The sequence below is a fragment of the Gobius niger genome (genome assembly GCF_951799975.1).
Source record: "Gobius niger genome assembly, chromosome: 9".
Lineage (NCBI taxonomy): Eukaryota > Metazoa > Chordata > Actinopteri > Gobiiformes > Gobiidae > Gobius > Gobius niger.
Window position 1 is genome coordinate 16537750 of NC_136860.1, and position 27412 is coordinate 16565161.

A 27412-nucleotide genomic window follows, 5' to 3' on the forward strand; every position below is an offset into this window, starting at 1 on the left:
GGCCTGCAGAGTGGTGCTCATGTGGGCTCGTCTTTGGGCCGGGGGTCGGGTAGGAAAGGTAAACAAGGCGTTGGAACTCGGAAGGGCTCATTACAGTGACTCCTCGAGCAGAAAGGGAAATGTTTAATCACGCTGCTGCTTGTTTCAGTGTCAAGGGGAGCTAATAGGGCAGTGAGAAAACATCAGCCTGAGTGTGGCCGCACAAGGGAAATGAGGGGATGCTACACAGTCGAGTAATCTTTTATTTTGAAGTCCGGAGTTTTTGCCTGTCACTCTATAATCCGGTAGGTTTTTCGTAGAGACCCCTATGCAATCAGTCTCATGTTTTGATGGAGCAGGCAATGTGGGAGGAGCGTCTATATATGGAATAAATGAGAGCGAGGTTGGTGCTTCTCAGCTAACAGGTTTTCAGCAGGTTGCAGGAATACTGGGCTATGATTGGCTGTGGCGAAGGTGTGGCTGCAATGCTGATAGGCTGAAGCGGAGGTGCGGCTGGCAATGAGGTGTTGATTGAACAAAGGCAGATGACGTCTTCCAAGCTGAGTCTACGCCTTGTTGATTATTTTATTTGGGTCACAACTGTAAGCTGAACGTGAGTCCCAAAGCTACACTGTTTACAGATAGTCACAGAGATAATTTCGTTTTAGCTCATACTTTAAGCGGACAGGATCAATCTTCAACAACAAACAAACAAGCAAAACAAATACATCTATATTTATACTGTATCCCACAGTATTTATCTGGATGGCACGACAATTATTACAGTGCAATGTGACTTAATCGCTTGTTAATTTGAAAACTTGTGCATCAATATAACCATTGTTCTGAAATGATGATAGTAAAAGTGTGCGTGTTTGCGGTAAATGCGTTTAGTTGAGGTGCTGCAGAATCAAATCCAAGCTACAATTTGAATGTTGCAATGAGCGAATCGCATAGACTGCAGTTCATTGTGCTGTACCTACCTGCCTCGACCAACATGTTCTAAAATACTTGCCATAATAGAAATAAAATAAAAGTCAATATGTTGCAAAATTTCGGCAGGCCCTTGTTGCTCATGTTGAGGTGTGTCCTTTGCGTTCCCATGACCCTCCTCTGCTCCAGTCTGCGGCGCGGCCACATCCTGGTGTTCTGGCTGAATAGAGGTATCTCGGGTGACGGTTTATGACCAGACTGTAACTGTAGTCAACTCATTGTGGCAAATGCGTGGCTTTTGTTAGTCACTCTATCTAAATTTAATATCTGCCTGCTTCATTTCCCCCAAGACGCTAACTCCTGTTTTTTTTTTTGTGAATGGGAGTTTGGTGTAATTTGGGCCAAGTTGAATTTGTCATATAGTTCACTGTCTGCCATTGTGGTAAAAAAAAAAAAAAAAAACTAAAACTGGAGCACTGTTTTCTGTGTCTTTGTGTCTCTGGTATTTTAGAGATCTCGATTGGTGTGGAAAAAAATTGCCCTTTATTTTGTCTCTTTTGTCAAGAGCAACAGATGATTTTGTTGTCAAGGCCACGCTAAGCAAGGCCAAGGAAGGCGCAGAAATAATAAGCAGCAAGAACGAGGCAGCTCGACTTACAGCTCAGTGTCACAGCAAAATGTGGACATGATGGGCGGATGTACTTGATTTTTATATATATATATATATACACACACAAAAATACCAATATGTGTTAATTAATTGGCACATTCATTTTTACTAAACTGTAGAATGCTGTGTCCCTGAATGTTAATGAGCTTTAATACAGATGGGATGCAAATGTTTTTATATTAAAGTTGCATTGCAGACTTCTCTCGGTTGAAAAGGGCTTTACTGTTAAACAATTAGTTGTTTCATTCTTGGTTTGAAAGTTAGTTTTACAAGAGTAGGGCCCAAATGTTTTAAAGAAATTAAAGGATGAACAAAACATCTTCTCATTTTCAAGCAGTAGGTAACTCTTGCCCCTAGAGGCCATAAGTGCAACTGCAGGTGTCGTAGCAAGTTGCGATTTTTTTAACTTATTAATTGTCCATGAGAGTAAATATTACGCTGACAGAGAAGACAAAGGGAGAGAGGGATATTGTACATCCAATTACACAATGGATTTTTTTTTTTTTTCACTCAAACTTGGCTGTAAATACTGTTTAAGTGGCGCTTGCCCGTAGTTAGCTTTGTCTGTTAGCCTGTTAGCTTCTTCTTCTATTAGTGTGTATTGGTGGCCCCGATCCGGTGGCAGTTATATTGCAATTGTGGTTTTCTGACACCACAGGGAGATGAAAGACCCTCCAATCATCCCATAAACGCTTGTATTTTCCCCAGAGGGACTACGAAAAGGATTTATTAAGGTAAACAAGTTTTACAAAAGAATTCACCACCTTGAAAAGGTAAAGAAATATTGTAATTTTTAACCTCATCTTGTGCAGCCCTAATGATCAAAAATGTCCATAATAGGAAAAAAGTTATGTGACTGTGGATAACGTTTTAATGTTTATGGCATGAGCCTCTGAATCTTTCAAGCTGGAGCCATCTCCTGCAAAGTGCCTCCGAAACTACAGACTCCTGGCCTCGCGTGAATACCCTCTTTCTCACCCCTCTGGGCTGCCCACCCTCTCAGGCCTGCAAATTATTAGTATGCACCGCTGCCTCTCTACCTAGTGCAGGTGGGTGTAGCAAATATTAGCTTTTCAAATGAACATGGCCACCCTCAGATATTTAAAGACCGAAATTGAGAGGCTTTCTTTTTCCTCTGGCAGGCCGCTCCAAACCAGCAGCAGACAGTTGGGTTACACTCGACAAACATGAAGTAACCAGTGACTCGAGTCTGTATCTTCTGCGGACAGGCTTTTTATAAACTAGAGGGGGAAAGGAGGAGAAAGTTGAAAGAGTTCATTGGGTTTGACTTATGAGCAAACAAACAGGAGATACTTACTGATGCATGGACTGCTACTGATGTATTCCTAGTGGACAGTTGCAACAGGTTTATTGGATAGATGAATGTACATTTTGAGCAAAATTTAAGAAACACACTTCGAAAGTATTTTTTTGTTTGTTTTATTTTTTGGGGGGGGGATTGAGATGTAGTGTCTTTGGGTTTTAACTAGAAAGCATGTGTAATCAAAGTTTTTGCACAAAATAGTAGTAGCAATAGGTGTGGCAAGAGTAAATGTAGCGTTGTACTAGGGGTTGCTGTTGTTTATCAATATTAGATGCAGTGCAGAGATGCAATAGAAGGTATGCAGATGATGTCACTACATGGCAGCCTCACGATGCTCCTTCGGGCTCAGCGCCTGATGGTAATCTGGGTTATCATGATGAGTCGCTGTTCGCCCGACCCGTCACCTAGGACCTGTTTGCCATGTGAGACCATAGACTGTAAATTAAGAATGGACTAATTTACAGCCCCTTTCTTCCTGAAGCCAGAAGGAAATGGGGGCTGACTCCGGAAATTCCTTGCTCTAATGGACTGAAACTTTTTTTTTGCTCCCCTTTAAGTTTTGTCTTAACATATGCAACATTGTCCTATTTTCTTCTTTTTGATATTTTTCTTTCCGCTGGCTCCAAAAAACCCAGCCAAACTGCTAGCATGGACAAGCTTCAGTTAGCCCGCGCTGAATGCTATGGGGGAAGCCACCCTCACTTAGTCCATTCTTAATTTATAGTCTGTGTATGTGAGACCCTCTCTCAGCTCATACATTTTGTTAAGCTATATTACATAAAGTTGTAAAACGCCCACATGAGTCCTTATTTGAGTCCTTTCTCCACCTTTGGCTATTTTTACACAGTTGCCTGTAATTACTATATTTTCATAATCAGTGGCGGATTTTGGTTTGAGCATTTTTGCAAAGTGCTTTGACTGTCACAATAGTATCCTAGATGTTGAACCTCTCCCTGCCCTAGAGTCAGACAGACAGACGAGCAGCCAGTGACCACAAGCACGCTGCAAATGAGACCTTCCACCAGCCCCTGTCACTTTTTCCGAGACATGTCCTTCCAAGAAGACACATGCCGGCATATTTAGGATGACAGAATTGCAATCGGCCTTTAAAATACGAGCAATGAGGGATCCACTTAAAGGAGGGGAAGGGGGGGGGGGGGGGGGGGAGAAAACACATAGACTTACATTGTACGCTTTGTGTCACTGTCACCGGATCGGTTCATTAACTTTGAAAGGTAAGGGAAGAGGGCAGAAACGACACTTCTTCAAGGGTAGGCGTTGATAAATCAGTTAGCAGTAACACAATCGCTGAAAATTTGCACAGCGTTTAACCGGGCTGCAAATGCAAAAACAGTCTCCTGTACTCTGATATTTGTTATACTTTTTAGAACAGGGCCTTCCTTGCTTTTCAGGTATTAGCAACAAGGACTGAAAAAAAAAAAAAAGGTTCGTAATAATTCGCAAAATCTCATTTAGGTTTTGTCGTGCGACTCTATTGGTGACTATTGAAAAGAGGGCGGTTGTTTACTACGGCTCTGAGGGAGAAAAGGTGATATGTCCTTGCAGCGCGCACAGATTTTTATCGGGAGTGTGTTTGGACATCGGTATTTGCCAGGAGAGGTCTTTCAGTGAGACACTTAGCTACTGCTGGAGTAAGTGACAGAAGGCTTGTATAGGCCGCGGGACGTCAGGACACTCTCAGTGGCTGTCAGGTGCCATTTTTTTTTTCCAACACGCTCTTGTGAAATGGTGTTGTTTTTCAGGAAGCATCGGAGGAAGAAGAAGACAACATTTTGTCTGGGTATTTGACTGAGATTTTGGGATGTTTCGTAAACTTCTACGACTTTTTATCCATGTCTCCTTCGCATCAAAAATGTAGTATATTTCTCTTACCATGGCTGACATTATGTTGTGAAAATGTTGTGCATTTGGTTTGTTGTTATGTACGATGACACGTTATTCCAATGACTGCATGCGTGTTGTTGCCAATAAAAAAATGAAACAGAACATTATACAGTAAAGGTTGTATGATTAAAAACATTTTTGGTGCTCCACGTTTAGCCAATGGCAGATGAGTGCAACCTTTTTGGGATTGTAAGCTACTTTTACAGACAACATGGCCTGGAGATACCTACCTGTAGATGTCTATTTTTGGGCCGCAAGTGGTGGATGTTTATTGGGGTTAATTGACTGAAAGTGTCTTTTTGCAAAAATACTTTCATGCATTTGGGAGCACGGGGTCCTGCGATCTGACCGCAGATCACAATCTGTTGGTTGAGCACGCCTGGCGTAAGGATTCGTTCCAACATCACAACACAATCGTTCCATCAGTTCCAACATTTTGCTGATTGTCTCTCCCCGCTCTTCACCTCCTTTAACATGAGCATGAAAAGAGAAAAAACTATTGCACCTGCAGTAGACTTAGAGTGTAGTGACTCTTGTTACTTTCAATTATTATACAATGCCTGCCTGCTGAGTAGAAATCAGACATGCTGAGAGTGTTCATGTTTCTTTGTCTGTATTATTTTCATGCAATTTTATCAGTTCGGTTTTTTTGGCTTTTATATTGACAAAATAGTCTTCTCATTATGCCTCAGATCCCTCTCCCTCGCCTCTCATCCCGGCTTGTGCAAACCTGTTTATGAGCTCCCGAAATGCTTTTTAGGACAGCGAGGCCCAGCGGTGTGCGGCCACTTGCTTCTCTGCCTTTCCAATCAGTGGCTCTGGTGGCCAAAGCCGGACTCTCTCACGTTAATGTAGTTGTTAACAGCTTGTGGTGGTGGCGCGGTTTGTGTGGCTTCGCTGTTTGCACAGACATACTCAATAAAAACACAGAGAGCACTGGCTACTCTGCCCTCCAGCTCGAAACCAAACTGTTCAAACTTTGGCGAGGTAACTGGAGAGACTTATTTAAAGTATTAGCAGTTGATTTAAGCCGTTAAATGCCAGCCATAAAAGACTCATCAGCTCACGGTTGATTGATTTTTCAGTTTGTAGGCCATTTTTAGTGCAGGGGAAGTATCTTTAAGAAATTCTGAAGGCACGATATAGAAATAGGTGTCCGCACGTGATGAGATGCTTGGCAGAGTTTTGAGTGAGAAAGGCACAACTTTACTGTACAGTGGTTTCAATTTCATGTGAAGAAACAGGTATTTTGAAGATCAGATGATTGCAAATGTGAATATACTTTATAATAAATGCTGTGATGATAAATATGTTGGTCATATATTTCCTTAAATCGCCGTCATGTGGAAAACCTCAGTGATTTTGTAATACTGCATTGTGACCTGCGATGTGGCTTTTCCTTCCCCTCATATTGCGATAACAAATTGGCAACATATATTGTTCAGCCATATTTATTTCTTATCAGAGTTTTTTAACATAATAACTTTTTGTCAAAACTAAAAACTAAAAAAAGCACCAAATTATTATGATCATCGCATTTTTCAGCAACATATATCTATTGGTTGCAGCCTGGAGCCGAAAAGATCCTGTTCCATCTGTTAATGTTGTGATTCAACCATTGAACCAACCAACCCAATTCTTAGCCTCGGCTACATCTGAAAATTGCACCTAAAGGGGGCGGTGCCCGAATGACGGGAGACCGTGGAAGTATTGCTGGGGACTTGCCAGGGCCCTGGTCTGGGTTGTGATCTATGGTTGTGATCTGGTCGTGATTGATATTTTCTGTTGCTCTGCGTCCGCGGCGCCAACATGGAGAGCGATAGTGATTCTAGCTTCTCAACAGTGCGGTCGTATGAGGTGGAGGATTTCTCTCCACCTCCTTCACCAGAGGTGGAAATAGAGGAAGTGGAGGAAGGCTCTGGGGAGGAGGCCAGCGGCCCTGAGCCATATCGTTTTGAGCCGCTGGCTCGCCAGATGCCCCGGGCCTCCGGTGTTTCTCAGTGGTAAATTGGTGTCAGCATTGCAGCGGATAGGTTGTATTTTGATAATGGAAATGCTAACCGGACCGAACCATTGGATCCGAACTGGGAAAGCTTTTATCTAATAAAATAGCGATTGAGTGTCTTAACCCCCACCTGAACCGAGCACATTTTCTCCAGTTTGGCTTTATCCAAATCTTAAAAGCTTAAAAAAAAGTATCAAAATAGCAACGAAAACAAGGATGAAGACGCAGTATAACAGTGACAAAAACAAGGCGAAAACGTGACAAAACGTAATGAAAAAGACGCGAAAACGTGACAAAACGTAATGAAAAAGACGCGAAAACGTGACAAAACGTAATGAAAAAGACGCGAAAACGTGACAAAACGCAACAATAAGCGACCAAAAAACTATGAAAAAGTTATAAACGCTTCATAAATGTGACAAAAACGCGAGGTCTTAGCTTTAAAATGAGGCATTACACTGTTTTAGACTTGGGTAATACCAAACTGGAAAAAACGCACTGGGTTCATGCAGGCGGGCGGTAAGAGGTTAAACAACATATTATTGAGACCTATGGTTTTATAAATAATGGTGCTTCGCTACACATGCATTTGAAAGCTGTCATATTAGGCACCCTCTGATATTATTTCACACACTTTATTTTTCTGGGCCCACATTTTTACTATACTCTGTAAAGTAGATTATAATCTAGATTAGATTCGGTGCATTTTCCTTTTTGTGCACCAAGTGATTGTGGACGTGTTGAGCAAAATTCACAAACATTTAGGTAGTTGTAGTAATGTATTACTGGGAAACTACATCCATTTCCTTTATTTGTGTTGAAATATCCATGGTGTGCACTCTCCCGTTTCGACGCCTGTATTGTGCTGTTGTCTTTCTGCTCTTCTGACCCGCCTTTGTCTGTCTCTCTTATCTCTGCAGGAGTCGGAAGATCCAGATCCGAAACATCCCGCCTCATCTGCAGTGGGAGGTGAGTGGCCTGTGTTTAAAGCCTGTAGTGTGTTTAAGAGCCGCTGTGATGGTCAGAGGAACAGCAGCAGGCAGCACATAACGCTGCTTCCTGCGCATGACTCACTGCCTTTACTACTGGAGGCTCTTTGGTGAAGTTTGCCTGGCGCTTGCAGGGATGAAATTACGCCTAAAGGTACTAAACTAGCACTAACTAACTGGCATTGTTGTTGACAGGAAGGCTATACAAATAAAGACCTTCCTAATGAATAAATACAAATAATAACCTCATCCAGTTTACTACGTTTTTCATTGGGGTGGCATTAGTTAAGTCTTTAAGGCTTCGAGTTCAATTTTAATTACGATTCATCACTTAACTGTCATCATTTTAGTGGACTTACATTTAGATGCATAAGTTTGTGGTCTTTTTCCTATAATTGCTTGCTAAATGATTTGAAATTGCTACTGTGACCCCCTGTTTACTGCTACCCATGGCCTCCCCGTAGACACGCCCCTGGCTGCGTCTACACCGCGTAGCATCTCACCCAGTAAATAGAACACAATACAAGCAGTTATTTTATTAAATAGATTTTTAATGTTAAATATATGTAAATGTAAATAAATGAGCAGCTCATCTCTCTTTGACCTGACTGTAACTGTACTGGGAGCAGGGACGTCTCCAGCTCAACTCCATGGAGATGCTGGTTAAAGGCAGCCAAATATGGGGTTTAAATTTAAAGTTCTCATTCATATCCATTCTTTGATTACTTGCTGCAAAAATAGCATAAGGAACATGTTTTGTGTTGTAACGGTATAATCCAAAATGTTGTACAGTGTGTCTTTAAATATTCTTGTAATATTTACATACACTGTAGGTTCTATTTAACCACAAAGGCTATATTTGCGGCTTTAACTCAATATGTCAGGGGTGTCGAACTCATTTGGGTCATGGGCCGAAATTCAGCCCCCATGGCGGGTCGCGGGACGCGTATATTGTAAAGGACTGTGGCCTAATAATAAATAACAACGGCTTACACGTATTGCGCTTTATCAGCCTGTCTCACATGTTTCTCAAAGTGCTGCAAAAAGTCATTCACTCCACACTCGATGGTAGTAAGTTTCTATTGTAGCCAGAGGGGGCAGACTGACCATTTACCACATGGCTGTAATGTGTGGTTTATATCCTATTCTCTTGTTATGTCAGTGCCCTCTGCTGGACATGTGTGAAATGCTCTCCTTTTTTCCTTTTTTAAATTTAAGCTGCCCTCTAGTGGCTGGAGTGAGCATTGTGGCTATTTCTTAAAAATCCATCACTCTGCACAGGAAGGGGCTCAAGACTTTTTTTTTTACATACTCAGAAATTCATGCTCTAGAAAGGGCCACATTAAATCATCATTTGATTAAAATGTAAATAGTTCTTTACAATGTACAGTTGCTGATGTGGCAAAAACAATAATGGTCAGGATGTCAAATCTTTACAACCACAATGGGCGACTGTCTACCTCTCCTCCCTCTGCTGCTCCTCCTTAATGAACGGTCTGGGACTGGAGCCTTATCCCAGCACGGTACCAAGTGCATCCTCAACAGTGGATGAAGAATTTCTTTGAATGCAGAGGAATTAAGCACAATTTGATGAAAAATATTTATAATCTGTTTAAGTAGCACTTCCATTACCTCCTCATTTAGTTCCTAGTGTTACTAATCTTCATCTCACTATATTGCTGATTTTTATGCTTTGATTCACGCACAGTCCTCCTCATATCTCTCCCCTTTGTTTTCCCAGGTTTTGGATGGCCTTCTAGCTCAATATGGTACTGTCGAGAATGTGGAACAAGGTACATCTCTCCTCTCCCCAGACCTCCCATTGAGCCCGTCTGCCTGGGCCACTCTTCCTGCTCGTTCATCTTCCCACAACCATTATCTAAACATAACCCATCTTTGCATATAAATCACTCATTACCATCATGTGTGTCCTATAAGTTGAAACGAGGGCCCCGCATTCCTCTCCATAATAAGCTCTGAGTAACGCCGTCGGTTGCGGGTTATGAATTGAAGTGGGCAGACGTGGCGCGAGTCCAACTGTAGTGTCTCAGCATGTGTTCCCCTTGTGCCTGTGCATTCATAGTCCTCGTCATATTTAGGGAGGTGCGCCGTGGTAATTCGAAGGCGCCCGCGGTGAGGCTTTCGCTCGCACTCGTAAAGCATTCGCAATGGCACGTTAGCAGACAGGCAGGATGCGAGCGCGCGGAAGAGAAGGCACAACTTGTGGAAATTTTGTTCTGCTATTTACGGGTTTCAATTGCTTTGCTTTATCCTGTTATGGCCATTTTGAGGACTTTTCATCGTTCAAAAGGTAGAGCAGCTATGTAATGAATTGTTTATTGCTATGGCACAGCAGTCCAAATAATATATCACTTGAAACCTTGAAACTTGAATGTACAATATATAAAAACAGAATTGCAACGCCATCAAAAGCCAGATCTACAAATCAATGCTTTGACTGTACAATCAACATTTGTCCTGTCTGGTAATATAAAAATAAACAAAACTTGTGTTGTGGGTTAGCTTTGTTGGTAAGGGATGAGAATAGACAACAATGCATTTTTTTAAGGTGCAAAACACACCAAAAGATCAGTCAAATCTGATGTGAAGGGATGTGAACCAATGTAGTTTAGAAAGGATAATTAAAATGTTAATGCAGCCGTTGTAATGTAACATCACTAGTCTTTACCAACTTGTCTCAGTACATGATGTGAGATTACAGGCGTCTGTGGCACCAAGCATTGATCAAAACAATTTATCAACCCTCTCAGACTGGTCCCGCAACATTCTTTGTGCGCACCGACCCACCAATCGAGAAGCGCTGATCAGAAAGAGTCAAGTCAAATCAATCTATTAGTGTTGCTTTTATACTTGACAGACTGATTAGCCTAATGAACAGCTGTTTTGGAAACTATATTGAGAGTTCCCAGCTGGTGTGGAAAGGGCGAGGGGGCACACTCTGGCACAGTGCCCTCTTCTCTGAGTGCTAACAGACCTGCCCTGCCCCGACTGAAAGCCCGGCTTCCCCATCACACTCTCAAAAACCTCCGCTACTGTATGAAGACTCAGGATAACTCTGTGTAAATGTCTACCCCGGTCCGCTTTAGCGCCTGTCATGTTTCAGCGGGGGGCGGTTGGTCTTGGCTGGAGCTCAGAGGAGCAACTGTGTGATAACGACTCGAAGTGAAAGAACATGTCAAACCCCATGGACTTACTACAAGTACACTTAAGGAAAGAACAGGCTCCAATGTAAAGGCACTGCTGACGAGGCATTCCCGAATAAACAACATGTTGCTTTATTGTTCTGTGTCTTGTCTGCTGATACGATGTTGGCTTTGATTATCAATAAAATACAAGGGAAGGGAATCTTGTTTGTATAGCGCTTTTCATATGACACCAGTCACACCCAAAGCGCTTCACACATGAAAGGGAGGGGGGTTCATTCACTCCATGCTGATGGTGGTGAGCTACATTTGAAGCCACAGTTTCCCCGGGGTAGACTGACAGAAGCGAGGCTGCTCACATCTGCGCCAACAGTCGCTCCGACCACCACTCACACATAAGCATTGGGTGAAGTGTCTTGCCCAAGGACACAACGGCAGTCTGCACCTGCAGGAGCCGGGATTTGAACCCCCAACCTTCCGATCATGAGCCGACCCGCTCACTGTCGCCGATGGTAGCGCACTTGAAGCACTTCCTGTGTTGCACTCCCTCCCTCTTTTAAATTACTGTTATTGAGTTGTTTTGATGTTATTTTCATCTTTAAAAGCGCATCTAATGCTCCTGCAAAAAGAATTTATGAAAAAATGGCATTAGTTTGCATTATATATTACAAATGATAATCTTATTTGGGTCATGGCTTGTTATCCAAGAGAGATGGTGGGTCCTGAAGCCATACCAGTGGTTGTCATGAGGCTCATGACCGCAATCTTAAACCAATGGAAAATTTAAATGTTCAATTGTCAGTTTACCAAATAGCTAGTACTAATACTAATAGTACGTTTTATTTGTTAGACACCTTTCTAGACCCTTTCTAAACCACTGTTGTCATGTATTAAAATATTCTGATGCTATAGAAATCAACAGTCCCGCACAGCTGTGGGTTCCAATTTCTTATACAAGAATGGGCAGGGCTGTTCAGGGGCATAGTGTGGTAGATGTCGAAGTAATCCGGACTGTTGCCCTCTACCGTTGTGCTGTGGATGTTGTCTTTTTATTGACAAAGAGTGAATTTAGATTGCTGTTCTATTTGACATTGCCACTGCATAGTTCTTTGCAGCCATTCTTAAAATACCAAAATACCTTCCTTCTGAGCCTTCTCATTTTGCCAAAACATGAAAATTGCATACTGTTATGTGCATATTCATGTAGTGGTAGTTGCGTGCATAGTTGTGTGCTATGTTGAAGAAGTTATGTATGGGACACTTATCACCAGTACAATATTTAGAAACCAGAACTAAGTCTAGTATTAACTGAAATGATTATTATGTCCCTCTTGGGCCATTATCAGCATACGTTTTAGCTCGACTGTAGTGTCTCGACATGAATCAGAGTGCTATAAATGCTAAGAAGGACAGGTCCACAAATCTCACGGAGGTGTGTCTGCGTCACGTTACACTGCCCAGTAGAAGTGATGGCTGCTGTAACTTAAACCTGCTTTGTGCCGTGACAGAGTTCTTTGTGTCTGTAAGACAGAGAAGAAACAGACGCCAGGCCATGATGTTTGTAATGGGTTCACGTTCACATACACATGGGGCTCTTTCGAACACGGCTTGACCACTTTTCGAATTTAGTCACTTAATGTTAATGTTTTTACAAGCTAACATTTAATCAGTTGGGAATGTTTCTTTTTTTGGATTAAAAAATAGCTTGTCGAGCTCATGATTGCGTTGTCAGAACTGCTAAGATTACTGGGATTCCTGAGGCAATCTATAATAATAAACTACGAGATTATAAAATGTAAAGAACGGGAGTTATTGTACACATAAAAGCATTTGAACACTACAGTATGTAAGATGTTAGCTAACGGCGGTGTTTTCCAAGGCTCTTCATTTTTATTATGTGTGTTGGTAATGTTAGGCTGTAGACAATGTTTGTCAGTGCCTCCTAAAATGGCTGTTGTATGTGTGGCCTATAATACTACAAAAGCATGGTGTAGATACTTAGGCGTAGAATGGGTATATGTTTAGTTTTCTTACAGTTTGCACAATCAGTTCTTAACATTAATAAACTCCAGTGGTCTTGGCTAGAGGTGAGAGATAAAAGGGTTAATAGCCAAAATAAAAATCTACCAGTGTTTGGATAATTCACTCGCCTCGACAGCCTAAGCACTACTCATCCATTCCACCTTTATTCTGTGTGCAACGTACTGTACTTCGCAGTATTACTAATTTAATCATTTCCTGTTTTTTCCCCAATGTTTTCACAGTGAACACTGACACAGAAACAGCGGTCGTGAATGTTACATACGCAACCAAGGAGGAAGCTAAAGAGTGAGTAACACCGACCTCGCTTACCTGTGTGTGAGCGGTGAAACTACGTGGACAGTGAGAGCGCGTTGGCCTGACGTACACAGTACATTGTGTATCTGCAATGTACATTATGTGCACTGTACAGACTAAAAGCTTTTTTTTTTTTGCCAAACTGCAAGAGAGGAATAGAGAGAGAGGGAGTTACATCAACCCAGATCCAGCAGCCATTGCGTGATGCATGTGCAGCCTTCAGCACAATGAATTGTATTGAGGGTGCAGTGATTTTGCGCTTCTTTTCTGCCAACTAGTGACTGTAACATGCAGTCAGTATTCAAATTACGTATTTTTCTTTCACAAAGACATTGTTGCCATATTTGTCTTGAGTAAATGAGACAGATTTGTGCAGAGATTAGCTACTGGTGTTGATGCATGGTGCGATTTTGTTTGATGAGACACTGTGTGGAGAGAAAAGAGGCATAAATACGGTTTATCCAGCGTCGCTCACTGTCTGTCAATGTGCTCCCGCTGAGCCCTGCTGAGCCCTGCCTCACCTATACCTCACCGTCACCGCAGAGAACCAAGGAGACTGTGTTCTTTCAAAATGACAATATCCACAAACTCCTCAGTATGTTCTTTAACAAATGTTTTTTTTCCTTCAAATAGGTAACAAAACTCCTGCTCTCCCACACACATGCCTTCTCTCACAAGGACATCACCTGTGCCTGGGAAATAAATTGGTTGTTATCTAGGTTCTATTTCCCTCGGTGAACTTTGTTAAACCCAGCAGCAATTCGAAATGTGGTTTATTAAGATCGCAGTAAATATGAACAAAATCATAATGAACAAAACAACATTTGGAAGTATTAAAATGACTGAATTAGTGCTGAATATTTTTTATTGCAGCTGTCAGTTGAGTGAAGCCGTGGTATGATTTCTAAATGAATATCTCACACTGTGTAGTACACGGTTATAGGTCTCCAAATGCTTTGAACCTGATTTTTTTTTCAAGTGGAGAGTTTGTCAGAAGTGATTGTAACCCCTCACCCTTTGCCTCCTCCTTCCTTCCCTGCAGAGCCATTGAGAAGTTGTCAGAGCACCAGTTTGAGGACTACTGCTTCAAGGTTTCCTACATCATGGACCTGGATGCTGCTCCGGCCGCGCAGACCCCTCGCTCCAGGCGCGGGGGGCGGTCGTCCCGGGACCAGGGGACCCCCCAGCCCGGGCCCTCAGGATGTTACGGAGGTCTACGGTCCCGGCCACAGGACTTCCCCCTGCGCATGCTCGTGCCTACTCAGTTTGTCGGGGCCATTATCGGCAAGGAGGGCCTCACTATCAAGAATGTCACCAAACAGACGCAGTCAAAGTGAGTTCAAGGTCAACTTGTTGGGAAAATATATCCCGCCCGTTGGATCCACCACGAAATAACTCTCATGTGTGTGGTGTCTGGGACCTTTGGCAGCTGCACCCTGTAATCACTTGCTTTCAGAATAACATTAATCTTCATTATAAAACCTTTTAAATTAACAAAATGCTCATGAATCATTTAGGGGTTCTGTACACTGATCTGATCGGGATAGTCTTCTTCACTGCATCACAGTTCTCAAACTTACGTTCAGAATTCTTAAATGTAGTTTGTTCTTGCTTCTATTAGTGTTAGTATTCAGACTTTTCGCATCAAGCACCACTTCATAACATATTTTTGACCTTCCAAATGGCACCAGACCTAGATCAAGGTCAAAGCAGGACAGATTGTAATTGGACTAAATGATGTGTAAATTGAGGATAAGCCATGTTAAAACCAACTAACTAAAATGCGTTACTTAAGCATAAAATAAATGATCTCGAATTTAAATTAAACTAACTGGAACTAAATCTAAAATTGAGTTGTGGTCAAAGTACTTAATATTATCACTTGAGTAATAGTACAGATACAACAGGTCAAATGTTATGGTAATAAAAATGAAGGTTTCTCTGTACAATTTCACTGAGCATTTGTTGTCGAAAATAGGTTACTATTAAAAGCAGAAAGTACAAATCAGTTGAAATAAATAAAACATCTATAAAAGCCTTAAAATGACCTGAAACCTGAATTCCAGCCCTGCACAGCAACACTGTGGGGACAAATCTTCATCCTTGTTGTGAGCCTTTGTGCATTATTTGGCTTCTAAAATAAACAAAACCCTTTTTACTTTGGAGTCTTTATAGAAATGTAGTCGAAAGTATATTTTTTTTTTATCTTTCAAATGTAGTGTAATAAAAGTAATACTCAAGTAAAGCACATTACTTTAGCCCTTTACTATTTGCTTCCCTCACATTTCAGCTTCACTTGTCAAACAACCAGATTTCCATCACTCTTATGACAGGATAAACGCTTGTTCTTATTCACATTACGGCCCGAGAGAAAACCTTATCGGCCCGAGAGTGAATGGAACTGTGTGCATTGCCTTTATCGCTCCATGTGCTGTAAGCTAATCAATCACACAGCGACAGCAGCCACAATGGTGATATGTTGTCATAGAAACATAGCCGCATGTGCAACGTTTTTACGCTCCCAGCTCTCCACACTGCACCCTCAGCATTTTTCTTTATTATATATTTTACAGCATACATTGCGAAAATGCCTCGAGTACGAGTTTAATGGCCAGGCTGAAGTAGCTAAATATTGTGATCTTGTGGCCTTTTAGCACATAAAGCCATGTTCTGCAAGGGTTTTTACAGCCTTTGTGCTTTTTCAATGAGTTTTTTATTAAAGTGGCACTTCTTGTGTGTTTCTCACCCAGCATATTCACCTTATTCTGGAAGTTCGCGTTCCCTTCACTTGTTTAGTTCACATAGGACTGGAGAAGTCAAGAGAAAATCAGTTCTAAACAGTGCAGTGTTGACTTATTGGTGCAAATGAACATTGGACATTTTACAAAAATCAATCTGCTGAACATCAGATTTTAGCGGCAAACGTTTAACAGAGGAAGTGCCGATCTGTGGCAAAAAGAAGCAAAAGTGGGCAGGGCAGAATAAGGTGAATACCCCATCCTCAAAACCTCCGATCATACTACTCTGAGATTATCTGTGTTGTATTTCAGAGTGAGTGCAGTTCAGTTCTTTTTTTTTCTTTTTACTTTGTGCACGAATTGCGCTCTACAGATAAAATATCCTTGCCTCGCTTTTCAATTATATATATTTTTAAACTCTATTACTGTTTATATTTTACAGAGTGGACATTCATCGTAAGGAAAACGCTGGCGCGGCGGAGAAGCCCATCTCCATCCACTCGACTCCTGAGGGCTGTTCCGCTGCCTGCCGCATGATCCTGGAGATCATGCACAAGGAGGCCAACGAGACCAAGACGTGAGTGCTTCACCTGCCACATTAACGCTCACCTGCACTTCAGCACACTCCTCCTCCTCTTTACAGAATATCTGCACGACCCATCCTCTAACCTGTGCCTTGGAACTGCGTCTGTTCTGGCACAGCAGCCCCATGTGATCACAGCTTAGGAAATGAGGCCAGCAGCTCTAATCAGGCTTGACACTTTTCACAAGACACCTTTTAAACCACTGACCTACTGTTGCATCTTAGCGCCGGTGACCACCTTCAGCACATCCAGCCTCAGCAGCATCGGGGATGGATACCTTGCAATGGTGAAAGTGTAAAAGACACAGCTTTTAAAATGAACCGTGATGTGCAGTCTCATCTCTGTCACTGAATCGGCCAGATTGACACTATGATCTTTGTTTCCGTCGCCGTAACACCCACCCTCCTCAGATGTGGGCACCACACCCCACATCCTGTCATTTGATCACTTATTGAAGGCAGCTTTTGAAACAGGGACAAATAGTCACAACACTGCCACAGATTATAGCGCGAGCACCAGGCACCCCCATCCGGCAAACACCACTTTACGCTTCTACTTCCTAGACTCACTTCATTTACAGTATATCAAAATAAATAATTCACTCTAGTGTAAGTTAATTGTATTATTATATGCTAAACAGCAACTTACCAGATTCATTATTTTGTTTAGTATAGATGGGCGCAAGTACAACTTTTTGAACATTTTAACAACAGTAAGATATAAGTACTAAAAACGCTTTGCTGCATTTTCACACAAAAAAGTTTAGAAATGTATTTTTTCTTACTTGATGTGTCATTTCTTGGAGTCTTATCTTTTTGATCTTCTAATACTGTAGTGTGGCCAACAGATTGCTAGTGATAATGTCTAGAAAAGTCCATTGTGAATGGATTGGTGCAAGATAAAACTCCTGTGGTTTCTCAGACTCTTCTCCGAGGATTGCTGTAAGCGTCTCACCGAACAACTCAAATTTTTTGCACTGTTTTAATCTCCTAATTGGTGAAATGAATAGATTGTGCTTGCGTTTTAGCAATTCGAGTGCTGTGGATCTCGGCTGTGTTTTCACAGTTCTTGATTGGCAGGGCGACTGCCGTGTGCTGCGTGTGTACACGTGTGTATGTGTGCACCTTAGTTCAAGGTCTCCATCAAGGTCTACAATTGTATATTCCACTCAAAAAACAGTGCAGACGAGCATATTATGTACTTGCCATTGCTATTTTAGAACTTCACACTGATCTGGTAACACTGCATTCATTAGTCTATTCTTGCTTTTCTTGCTTTAATGGAAATAAGAAGAGTTCTGCATGTTTTACTAGCATGTTCATTGTATTGATATTGTATTACTCCACGTTACCCAGGTATCCCCCCTGAACTGGGTACAGGCCCTAACTAAATTTTTCATTCAATATTACTGCACAATTGATTGTTTGAGAATTTAATTAACCCAAAAATTCAGATACAAGGATAGGTGACCGTGTAACAAGAAAAGAAAGTGAAATAAAAATAAAAATACAGTTGGCCATTTCTCAAAGAATATGCATGAAAACACCCAAACTTTTTTTTCACTCATGGTCAGTGATGTTGTGAAGTCACTTATTGTGAAAAAAATGTGTGAACTAATTTAAAATCACCATAACAAATACCGTGTGTTGCCCCCTTTAGCATCAATGACAGCTTTGAGTCTTTTGTGGTAGTTGTGGAGAAGGCTCTGTATATAATCTAATGGTAAAGCGGCCCTTTCTTTTTGGCAAAAAGCCTCCAGTTCCTGTAAATTCCTGGGCTGTCTTGCATGAACTGCGCGTTTGAGCCCCCCCTTCCCCCACAGTGGTTCAGTGATATTCAGGTCAGGAGACTGAGATGGCCACTCCAGAACCTTCATGCACTGTTCATGCATTTAAAAACAAAATACAGAATATTCCAAATCTCTTACCGTTATTGTAATAATTGGCAAAAACTAGCAGATACAGTATATTCCCAGAATGTTCAAGCCCTACAATGATTTATCCTATTTATGCACAAAGCTATTAATCTATGGTACTGGATATGGTTCTGATGCTAAGCAAAAGCATGATGCCAACAGTTGTCTTCGCCCGTTGCCAGTGCTTAGGGCTGCACTTCCCGCTGGGCAGCTGTCCACGGCATTCCTGTCCGCGGCCAGGGCACATCCGTGTCCCTCAGCTGCTCCCTGCTCCTGTCGCCCAGTCCTGGATAACGAACCATGTGTCTCCGTGTGTCTCTTCAGGACAGAGGACATCCCTCTGAAAATCCTGGCCCACAACTGCCTGGTGGGCCGGCTCATCGGGAAGGAGGGGCGCAACCTGAAGAAGATCGAGGAGGACACAGGGACCAAGATTACCATCTCCCCGTGAGTAGCGGGGTGTCTGCTCACCACACTCGCAACAAACACATTTCTTTTTTTTCTTTTTTTTTAAATGTGAGAAGGATTTAATAATATCTTTGAATTTCAAAGTGTTTCCCGACAGTTGGACAATAGTTTTCCCCAAGCTCTGGCTATAACATATGTTTTTTATTAAATCAAAGTTCAAAATAAACAGAAAGTTCGACGCTTTCACTCCTCAGTACTTTTCTGCTCATTGTAGTTTCCATTTTAAAAGGATTTTTTTTAAACATATTCTGTACTTGATGCCATATAAAAAGAAATACAGTGGTATGCATAAGTTTGGGCACCCCTGTGAATGTTTTCCTTTATAAATCATTGGTTGTCTGGATAAGAAGTTTCAGATAAATATATCATATATCAGACAAATCAGACAAACACAGTGATATTTGAGAAGTTAAATAAAGTTCATATGATTTATGGAAAGTGAGTAACGAAATTAGGAATGTTCATAAATTTAGGCAACCTTTGTCATTTTTTTGTGAATTTTATTGTGACAATTACAAAGAACAAGAACAGCAGACATTACAAAGAACAGACAACAGATCTCACAAACACATTTCTGCAGTTTTTAAAGCAGTCTGAATGGTTAAATCCACTCTTACAGAGACTGACGTGTGGCTAACTAGGTGGAGAAATGTATTTAAATGATAGAGCTTTAACATGGCCCTGTTGATTTCATCCACTCCAAGTAACACCTTTTTTGTTCACAATTCACATATTAGACCACTTCATCTCTATACTATATTTTAGTATAGAACAGTATAATATCAAATACATAAATATCAATCCACAGTGCAACTTTTAACATTTTGTCCCTGTCAAGCTCTCAATTACATTTGCCAAATGTCCAAACTAGTTTTTACAACAATTGTTTAATACCTGGAACCACTGAGCCATACAATGCAAATGGGATTCATTGTTCATTGATTATAACGTACTATAACTGACCATTGGACCTCAACTATCAGGAGCATAAATTCTAATCAGCACGACAACTCATAAAAAGATGCAAGGCCAGTGGAGAGAGAGACTAGGGTTTGGCGTCAGACCTAGGTGTAATTGTACAGGTCGTTTTTACAGTCGTTTAACGGTTAATATAATAGGTTGGAGTTCTCTGCCTGTTAGCACATTGTTTTACTTCTGTGAGATGTTGAAGAACAAGTTGATTACAGCTTCATCAGTGCAGAACATGATATTAGGGAGGCAGTGATAGTCCATTAGACGGGCCACACACCAGCCCCCTGCATTTAGCCCTAATGAATTGCTTTGTCTTTCATTCAATGTAATGGGGCTCGAGGAGAAAGAGACCAAAATGGGGTCGAGGGCATTAAGTGGAGTTATTGACCAACCATATGTGCACTATGTTGGTCTTAACTGGATGAATGGTGGCGACAAAGTCTTAGTGGTTGAAGTATGTTTTTCTTTCGTGTTGTAATATAGTGTATAGTTCATCATAAGGTTGTTTAAGTAGCCTGGCCAAGACTACACACTTTTTATATTATAGTCAAGTTCCAACATGGTGGCTTGTGTGTGTAAAAAAAAAGCATAAATAAAAATCACACAGGGGACTAGAAACATTTCCAGAATCAACAGAATTAAGAGATGGTATAGAGTTGGCTCTATCACAGTGATGTTTGAGAGAAAATGTCCACAGTGTATAGACTACTGCCATACGCACGGACATTTTCAGACACTCACACACATTTTTCAGTTGCAAGTATTACTTTGTTATAAGCTTCTCTAGCTTTGTGATAAAGCTAAGTTCATGTTTCATGGCTCATTTTGTGGCATCCAATGCCCCAAATGACAGTAAAGAGAGAAAAATGGTTGGTTGATATTTTTTCTTGCGGAGTTTGACATTTGCTTACATCAATTGTAGATGAATTAACAAACCAATTGTTTTTTGTCACGTGATTGGCAATAATAATGAACACACCCAGTTTATGTTCAAAAATGGTTATTTATTAAAAAATAATCAAAATTAAGTTGAGGTGCAAGCATATTCCACTGTATTATACAATTTTATTTCGTTAATTTTACGAGTGCTTCTTGGCCTTAGGCAAATGTTATTGGCAACTAGGGCTGAACGATTAATCACATTTGCAATGGGACTATTGCATTCTTCTCCATTAGCATTGTGTTAGCTGCAGTGCTAATCACTCCATTCCCTCGCTGCTACAGAAACTCCCTCACTCCGCCTGGATTCACACGTCGGCCTCCGTAGAGATGAGGGCGAGCCTGTGCTCAGTTTAGGAGGCTTATGTTTGGGAATGTTTTGGATAAAGATGAGAACTTCTCTCACAAGCACTGACTAAAACACAATCAAATTAAGAGAAAATAGCAAGAGATAATTTAGGCTATTTTTAAGAAGAAAAAAAAAATCAGTATAAGCTTATTGTAAATTATGTAAATGGCCTTGTGGGCTATTTTGAATTATATTTCATATGAATATAAAGGACTTAAAAGTAAGTAATACTTCAATAATAATAATAAGATAGTGTAGTTACTTGCAAACAAAAGAAAAAAAACAAAAAACATTGCAATATTAATTGAAAGAAAAAAAAACGCAATATTGATTTTTGGCAAAATCGTTCAGCCCTATCGGTGACCACGGACAAACTGTACCTTTTGAAGCTCTTTGTCCTTTAAAATGTTCCTGTCTGCCAAGTGTTACAGTGACATATTTGGACTTTTTTTTCCTCATGAAAGGGCAAACATTTTGTAGTAATTCGGCATGAGTTGGTTTCATCTGTGTAACTGGGTGTAATGACTGCACCTGGGCCGGGGTAATGACTGATGCTTTTGAAGGGGACACAAAGAGCAATAATGAACAGAGAAAACAGGATTGTGTCAGAAGTCAAAATTATTTCATTTTTGCAGGTATTCCCTATACAAAATAAGCAAGTTTATTTGTAGAGCACAATACACAAGGTGATTCAAAGTGCTTCACAGTTACCGCTATGTGACAAATACGTACATCGCCTGGTCCGCACGGTGCAGTTTTCCTGTTTTAGTTCCGCTAAATGCAGTTAAAAAGGACAAGTGTCAAACTTTACTACAGATGTTCTTCTATGTGGCTGCATGCACTTTTACCACAGTCAGCTACACTCTTTTCTGATCAGTGTCATTGATATTATACTGGTTTGAGATGCAGGTGTGTACATAAGACAAAGGTAGAATAAAATGGAGATTGGGCGAATTTCAAACACTTTCAAATGTCACTGTTAATGGTCGGTGACATTTGAAAGTGTCTTCATTTTTTAAATTTGAGTAGATGCTGTATAACGGAGAGTGAAAGGAAAAACTAAGTGAATAAACCAGGTAATGTAGTCTTAGATAAACCACTGTACATAGATCGATGACACTTTGAAATTTTTGCTGATTATGGACATAAACAAGATTTAGAAATGTATCAATGCGTTATCTCCCATTAAGATTGTAATAAAACCAGGATGAGTTTGCTATGTTGCAGGGTAGGTGTAAATTTCAGTTGAAATCATCATCATTCTTTGTGATTTTTATTACTGTTCTGTTATCTATTTAGCTGCAGTTTCAATTATGAGCATAAGATTCATACTCCTCAATCAACTGACATTACAGTCACTTCTTTTCACAGGTTCATAGAAATGACCCCTTGCGACCAGGAGCGGACCATAACGGTGAGGGGCCCTCTGGACAACTGCTGCCATGCTGAGAAGGAGGTGGGGAAGAAGCTGCGCGAGGCCCGTGAGAATGACGTTGCTACCAATGTAAGCCCGCCATCTGCACTGCCTCTCCTCCTCCTCTTGTGCTCGTAGGGTGATGATCTCAGGTTGACTCATAAGCTCCAACAGGTGAAGACTAGAGAGGAGCCATGATATACTGTGGGGGAAATACGGCCTTACCGGCACTTTCAATTAGGCCCGTGTTACTAATACTTGTGGTAGTGCTTTTAGTAAATAGATAACGGTAAACATAGCAGTGACTGGGGCATTTAAGCGCCGCATGTCTGTCTGTCTGGTTTGTGTGACTCACGCACTTCCTGATGCGTGTGTGCGTCTCCCTGTTCCAGTGCACTGCGTTTCCCAGCATACATCTGATATCTGTAGGCTGCTCCTCTTTCTCACTGGCCCAGTGACATCACCAGCTCCGTAGCCTGAGAGGTCAAGCAGAGAGGAGGGGAGATGAGCAGGGCACTGCAATACTGTATGTTTGTAATGCTGATAGAGATTATGTGTTTCCCTTATTCACTTTTTGTTGCAACACTAAACTTTTGTAATTCTACCTAATTTACACTGTTCCAACACCCTTGTGCGCTTTCTCACTATCTTCAATTTTCCTCACCCTCTGGTTGGAAAACATTTATAGTTAGGAGACAGCGCCATCTAACGGAGAACCCTGTACATTACACGAGGTTTCAGGAAACGCTCAAAAACCACATGTCGTACAGAAGCATTCTCAAACCAACAGAGCTTATTTGCCTTTGTGAAGTCTTGATATCTTCAAATATAAAGTTGCATTGGTCATGTAAAAATGTAGAGAATCAATATAGTGTGTAAACTGTTAGCAAATAGTAAAGTACAAATGTTTATATGTCAGCATACTCAGTTGATTTTCATATGAAAGGTAAACCTCTTATCGTGTAAAACTGCATATTCATGTTGAAGATCAAAACTGATGTCTTGCATTAGCTGTTGTGGAGTTGCGTATGGACCATACTCTGTCTTGCTAACATGCCCCATTCTGTTTCCTTCTAGCAACATCCACACCTAATGCCAGGCATGAACCTGAACACTCTGGGGTTTTTATCTGGTATGCCCATGCTGCCAGCTGCCGGACCACGAGGTGTGCCCCATATGGCTACAGCGGGGTACAACCCTTTCTTTGTGAGTATTCACAACCCAGTTTGGTACTGAAAATTGCACTGCAAGTATTTTATCTCTTGTAGAATTCCCCTAGTGATTTACATGATTGTGTCTTTCCTCTAAGACCTCAGTGCTGAGCCATAGTGCTGCTGTACAGCGCTGCTGTACGCCATGTGAAAGCCCTGGTTGACTAAGGCTTTTCCTGAGTGTTGTTTGACATGAAGAGAATTCCCCAGTCTTCCGCAGAGATGAGTCACTTTGTCAGTGAAACAAAGTGCCCACTCATATCCTGATGAAGGCAGGCACAGGGATGTGAGACAGTCAGACAGAATGTGTTTACATCCTACATTTACAAATGTTGTGTCAAAGTTACAAAACCAAATTTCTCACTTATCAATCCTATTGTATTATAGTTTGTGGTAAACTAACCAGTGAGGTGTGTCCGTAACTTAAACTAGTCTTTTATCAAGCTTGTGATTTCCCTGCATCCATGAGACCTAACAGTCTCAGAACTAGAAGCCTGAGGTATAGGACAACCTCTACCGCAGAATGTATTATATGTAAAAATGTATAAACAAAAACTCCCTCGGTCAATTATCATAGAATGAGCCTCGAACAACAGAAATCTTAAATTCTACAAAGTGAACCGAACCCTTTGCCCTGTGTACCTGTACATTTACATTCTTACATTCATGAATCCTGTCTGTCGCTTGCAGAGTCATCATTCACATCTCAGCACCATGTACGGGGGTCCTCCAGGAGGTGTCATCTCTCACCAGCACTCAGTACGTGTGTCCGTCTATGAAAAAAAAACTAGAAAACACTCACACACTCACTTATATCTGAGAAATAATATATTCTAGACCACATTAAGTTTCTGTCTTGTATCTGATTCCTAAAATTTTACTCAGAAGTACAAAGGTACTTATCTGATTATTGTGTGGTGTATGCACCCGTGCCTGTTGATCAAAGTACTTCACAAATTGCAGCCTGTTTGATGTTATTGTTCTTTGCTAAATACTTTTCCATGGTCCATGTGTTCTTTTTATAGCATCAGGCTCCAGAACAGGAGGTCGTCTACCTCTTTATTCCAACTCAGGCAGTTGGGGCCCTCATCGGCAAGAAGGGCCAGCACATCAAACAGCTCGCCCACATCGCTGCAGCTTCCATCAAGGTTTAAACAATGACCTTTAATACGCCAAGTCGCGACCTGTTTGGGGATAGGTTCACAACGCGTCAACTCGACCTCGTAAACCGTATTGGTGCATGCGTGAAGAATCTGTGGGTGGTTTGATACATTCTACCCCAGAAAGAAGAGATTTGTTTTTGAATAACTACCTCCTACGTGGAGATTCGCAAGTTCTTGAAAACATTTTAATCCTAACCATTTGCATCATCACGACAACCACACCGGTTTTACTGTCAACAAAAGCTAAATTCGATTGGACTAAAGACTGTGGAGGTGGGAGTTTTGGTCAGTGTCGTCTTCATACTGTCACCACAGACTGTTGTGACTGGCTCGGGTTTGTTGCTCTCTGCGCTTTCACAACAGCTGTGTGTATGTTTCAGATTGCACCAGCCGAGGGCCCAGATATGCCCACAAGGAAGGTCATCATTACAGGAACTGCAGAGTCTCAGTTTAAGGTAAAACACTCGGCGTCATTTACTGTAAAAAATCATTTACTTTTGCGGCCCATACTTCTGCCGTATTACACTTGGAAGTATTGCAGATAATGGCAACAGAAACGTAGTGAAATTTGTTATTAGGCCTGTTTGTTTTTACACCCCAGTCCAGAAAGGGCAAATGAGAGTTTTACACCAACCAATATTGGCTTTCTGTTTGGTTGTCTAAGAGACCGTAAATGAAGGAAACGGAAGCACTCCTTCAGCTCATGCTCATGTGTCTGATCCAGGCTCAAGGTCAGATATACAGGAAGCTGAAGGAGGACAATTTCTTCTCCCCGAAGGAGGAAGTCAAGCTGGAAACGCACATCAAGGTCCCCTCATCTGCAGCGGGCAGGGTCATCGGCAAAGGAGGCAAGACGGTAAGGCCCTGACTCTATCATGAATGAATGTCCAGGGACAGTGGGTATGGAACATTTCAGATCTCTTAGCAGTCTAATACTAAATTCATTCTTAGGGGGAAAATCCTCCGTGTTAGGTGCAAATATTGTCCTTAGACTAAGAAGGCTTTAATGCTCGTGTGCATTCTCAGGTAACAGAGCTGCAGAATCTCACAAGTGCAGAAGTCATCGTCCCACGGGACCAAACTCCGGATGAGAACGACGAGGTGTTTGTAAAAATCAGTGGACATTTCTTTGCCAGTCAGGTAAGTGCAGACTATTTTTTTTACACAATTCATTATAACGGGAAAATATCCAGAAGCCAAAATGTCAAAACTCAAAACAAATGTCAGCGTTTACCAATAGACTTCTTCATAGGTTGGGTTCACATTCTTGACTTTGATGTCATAATCTCAAATCATTGGCAATTTACTATTTCTGAAAGACATTTCCAAACAGAAAATCCCATATCCTAAGAAGAAGAAGAAGAAGAAGAAGATCTTTATTTATATAGCGCCTTTCACAGACATATAGTCACAAAGCGCTTTACATGAGACAAGATAAGATAAGATGATTGATTATTGTTTAGTTTAACAGAATGATGCCTGAAAATATTAATCAAATACACAGAATACGGCAAAAGGAAAGAACTGGGACTCATGGCCCTTTTTTGTACAGAATTTTTGCAGTTATGGAATTTTTACATCCTGCCTATTTCCAATAAGAAAGTGAAGTAATAAACATCAAGGGGCAAAGGTCAAACCAGCAAATGAGAAACATCTTCAGTAAAGCTGTGTTAACGATGTTCTAGTGAAATGGCGGAAGCAGGTGGTGGGTGTAACAAGTCAAATAGGTGAACACTACAGGCCTTATGTTGTCTGGTCGTCTGAAATGGAACATTGATCAAGGTTTTATAATCGTGTGATGTTTTTTCTTCTTTGCTAGTAGAGGCCTGTCCACATATTATAATAAAACTCTTTTTATTATCAGATCTGTGGGCCGGTCAGTGTCGTTTAGTTGGTCTTTATAGGGACAGTTTGCAGGGTTGGAAACAGACATAACTGCAGTGGAATCACCATAACTGTCTCTGTGACAAAGACTATCAAGAAAGAACTGATCAGGATTGTATGATCACACACTGCTAAAATCTTTCATTAGAATACAATGTTTTGGGTAAGACGGCTTCAGACAGTGCAGGAACATGCTGAGGTGGAGAATTTGCCTTTTGTCAACATGCAGATGTTTTGACCTGTAATATATCTGTAATTACCAGGCGTCGGCAAGGTGCGATTCTCATTGGACTTAATGAAGATGATTTCAAGTTTTTGAATGTTTCCTTAGCAAACGGTATAAGGTTAAACATTATGTGAATTTTCTGTTGCCAATTCTAAAATAGTTGGACCGGATGACATTGACGCAAGATTCAGAAAATGTAAATAGGTATTCGGCATTTCACCAAAGTGTCAAAACAAGATATAG

General features: G+C 41.2%; 1 protein-coding gene across 2 annotated transcripts in view; it reads left to right on the forward strand.

The window, feature by feature from the left end:
* igf2bp2a (insulin-like growth factor 2 mRNA binding protein 2a) overlaps positions 1–27412 on the forward strand; it is a 56499-nt gene that overhangs the window by 27364 nt on the left and 1723 nt on the right. For both annotated transcript variants that reach the window (XM_079562401.1, XM_079562402.1), the window contains exons 3-15: positions 7737–7785; positions 9547–9598; positions 13234–13297; positions 14349–14639; positions 16487–16621; positions 18868–18990; positions 22643–22775; positions 23763–23891; positions 24587–24655; positions 24922–25044; positions 25440–25514; positions 25784–25915; positions 26086–26199. In XM_079562401.1, coding sequence (XP_079418527.1) covers positions 7737–7785; positions 9547–9598; positions 13234–13297; positions 14349–14639; positions 16487–16621; positions 18868–18990; positions 22643–22775; positions 23763–23891; positions 24587–24655; positions 24922–25044; positions 25440–25514; positions 25784–25915; positions 26086–26199 — 1489 coding nt within the window. The remainder of the gene's footprint in view (positions 1–7736; positions 7786–9546; positions 9599–13233; positions 13298–14348; positions 14640–16486; positions 16622–18867; positions 18991–22642; positions 22776–23762; positions 23892–24586; positions 24656–24921; positions 25045–25439; positions 25515–25783; positions 25916–26085; positions 26200–27412) is intronic.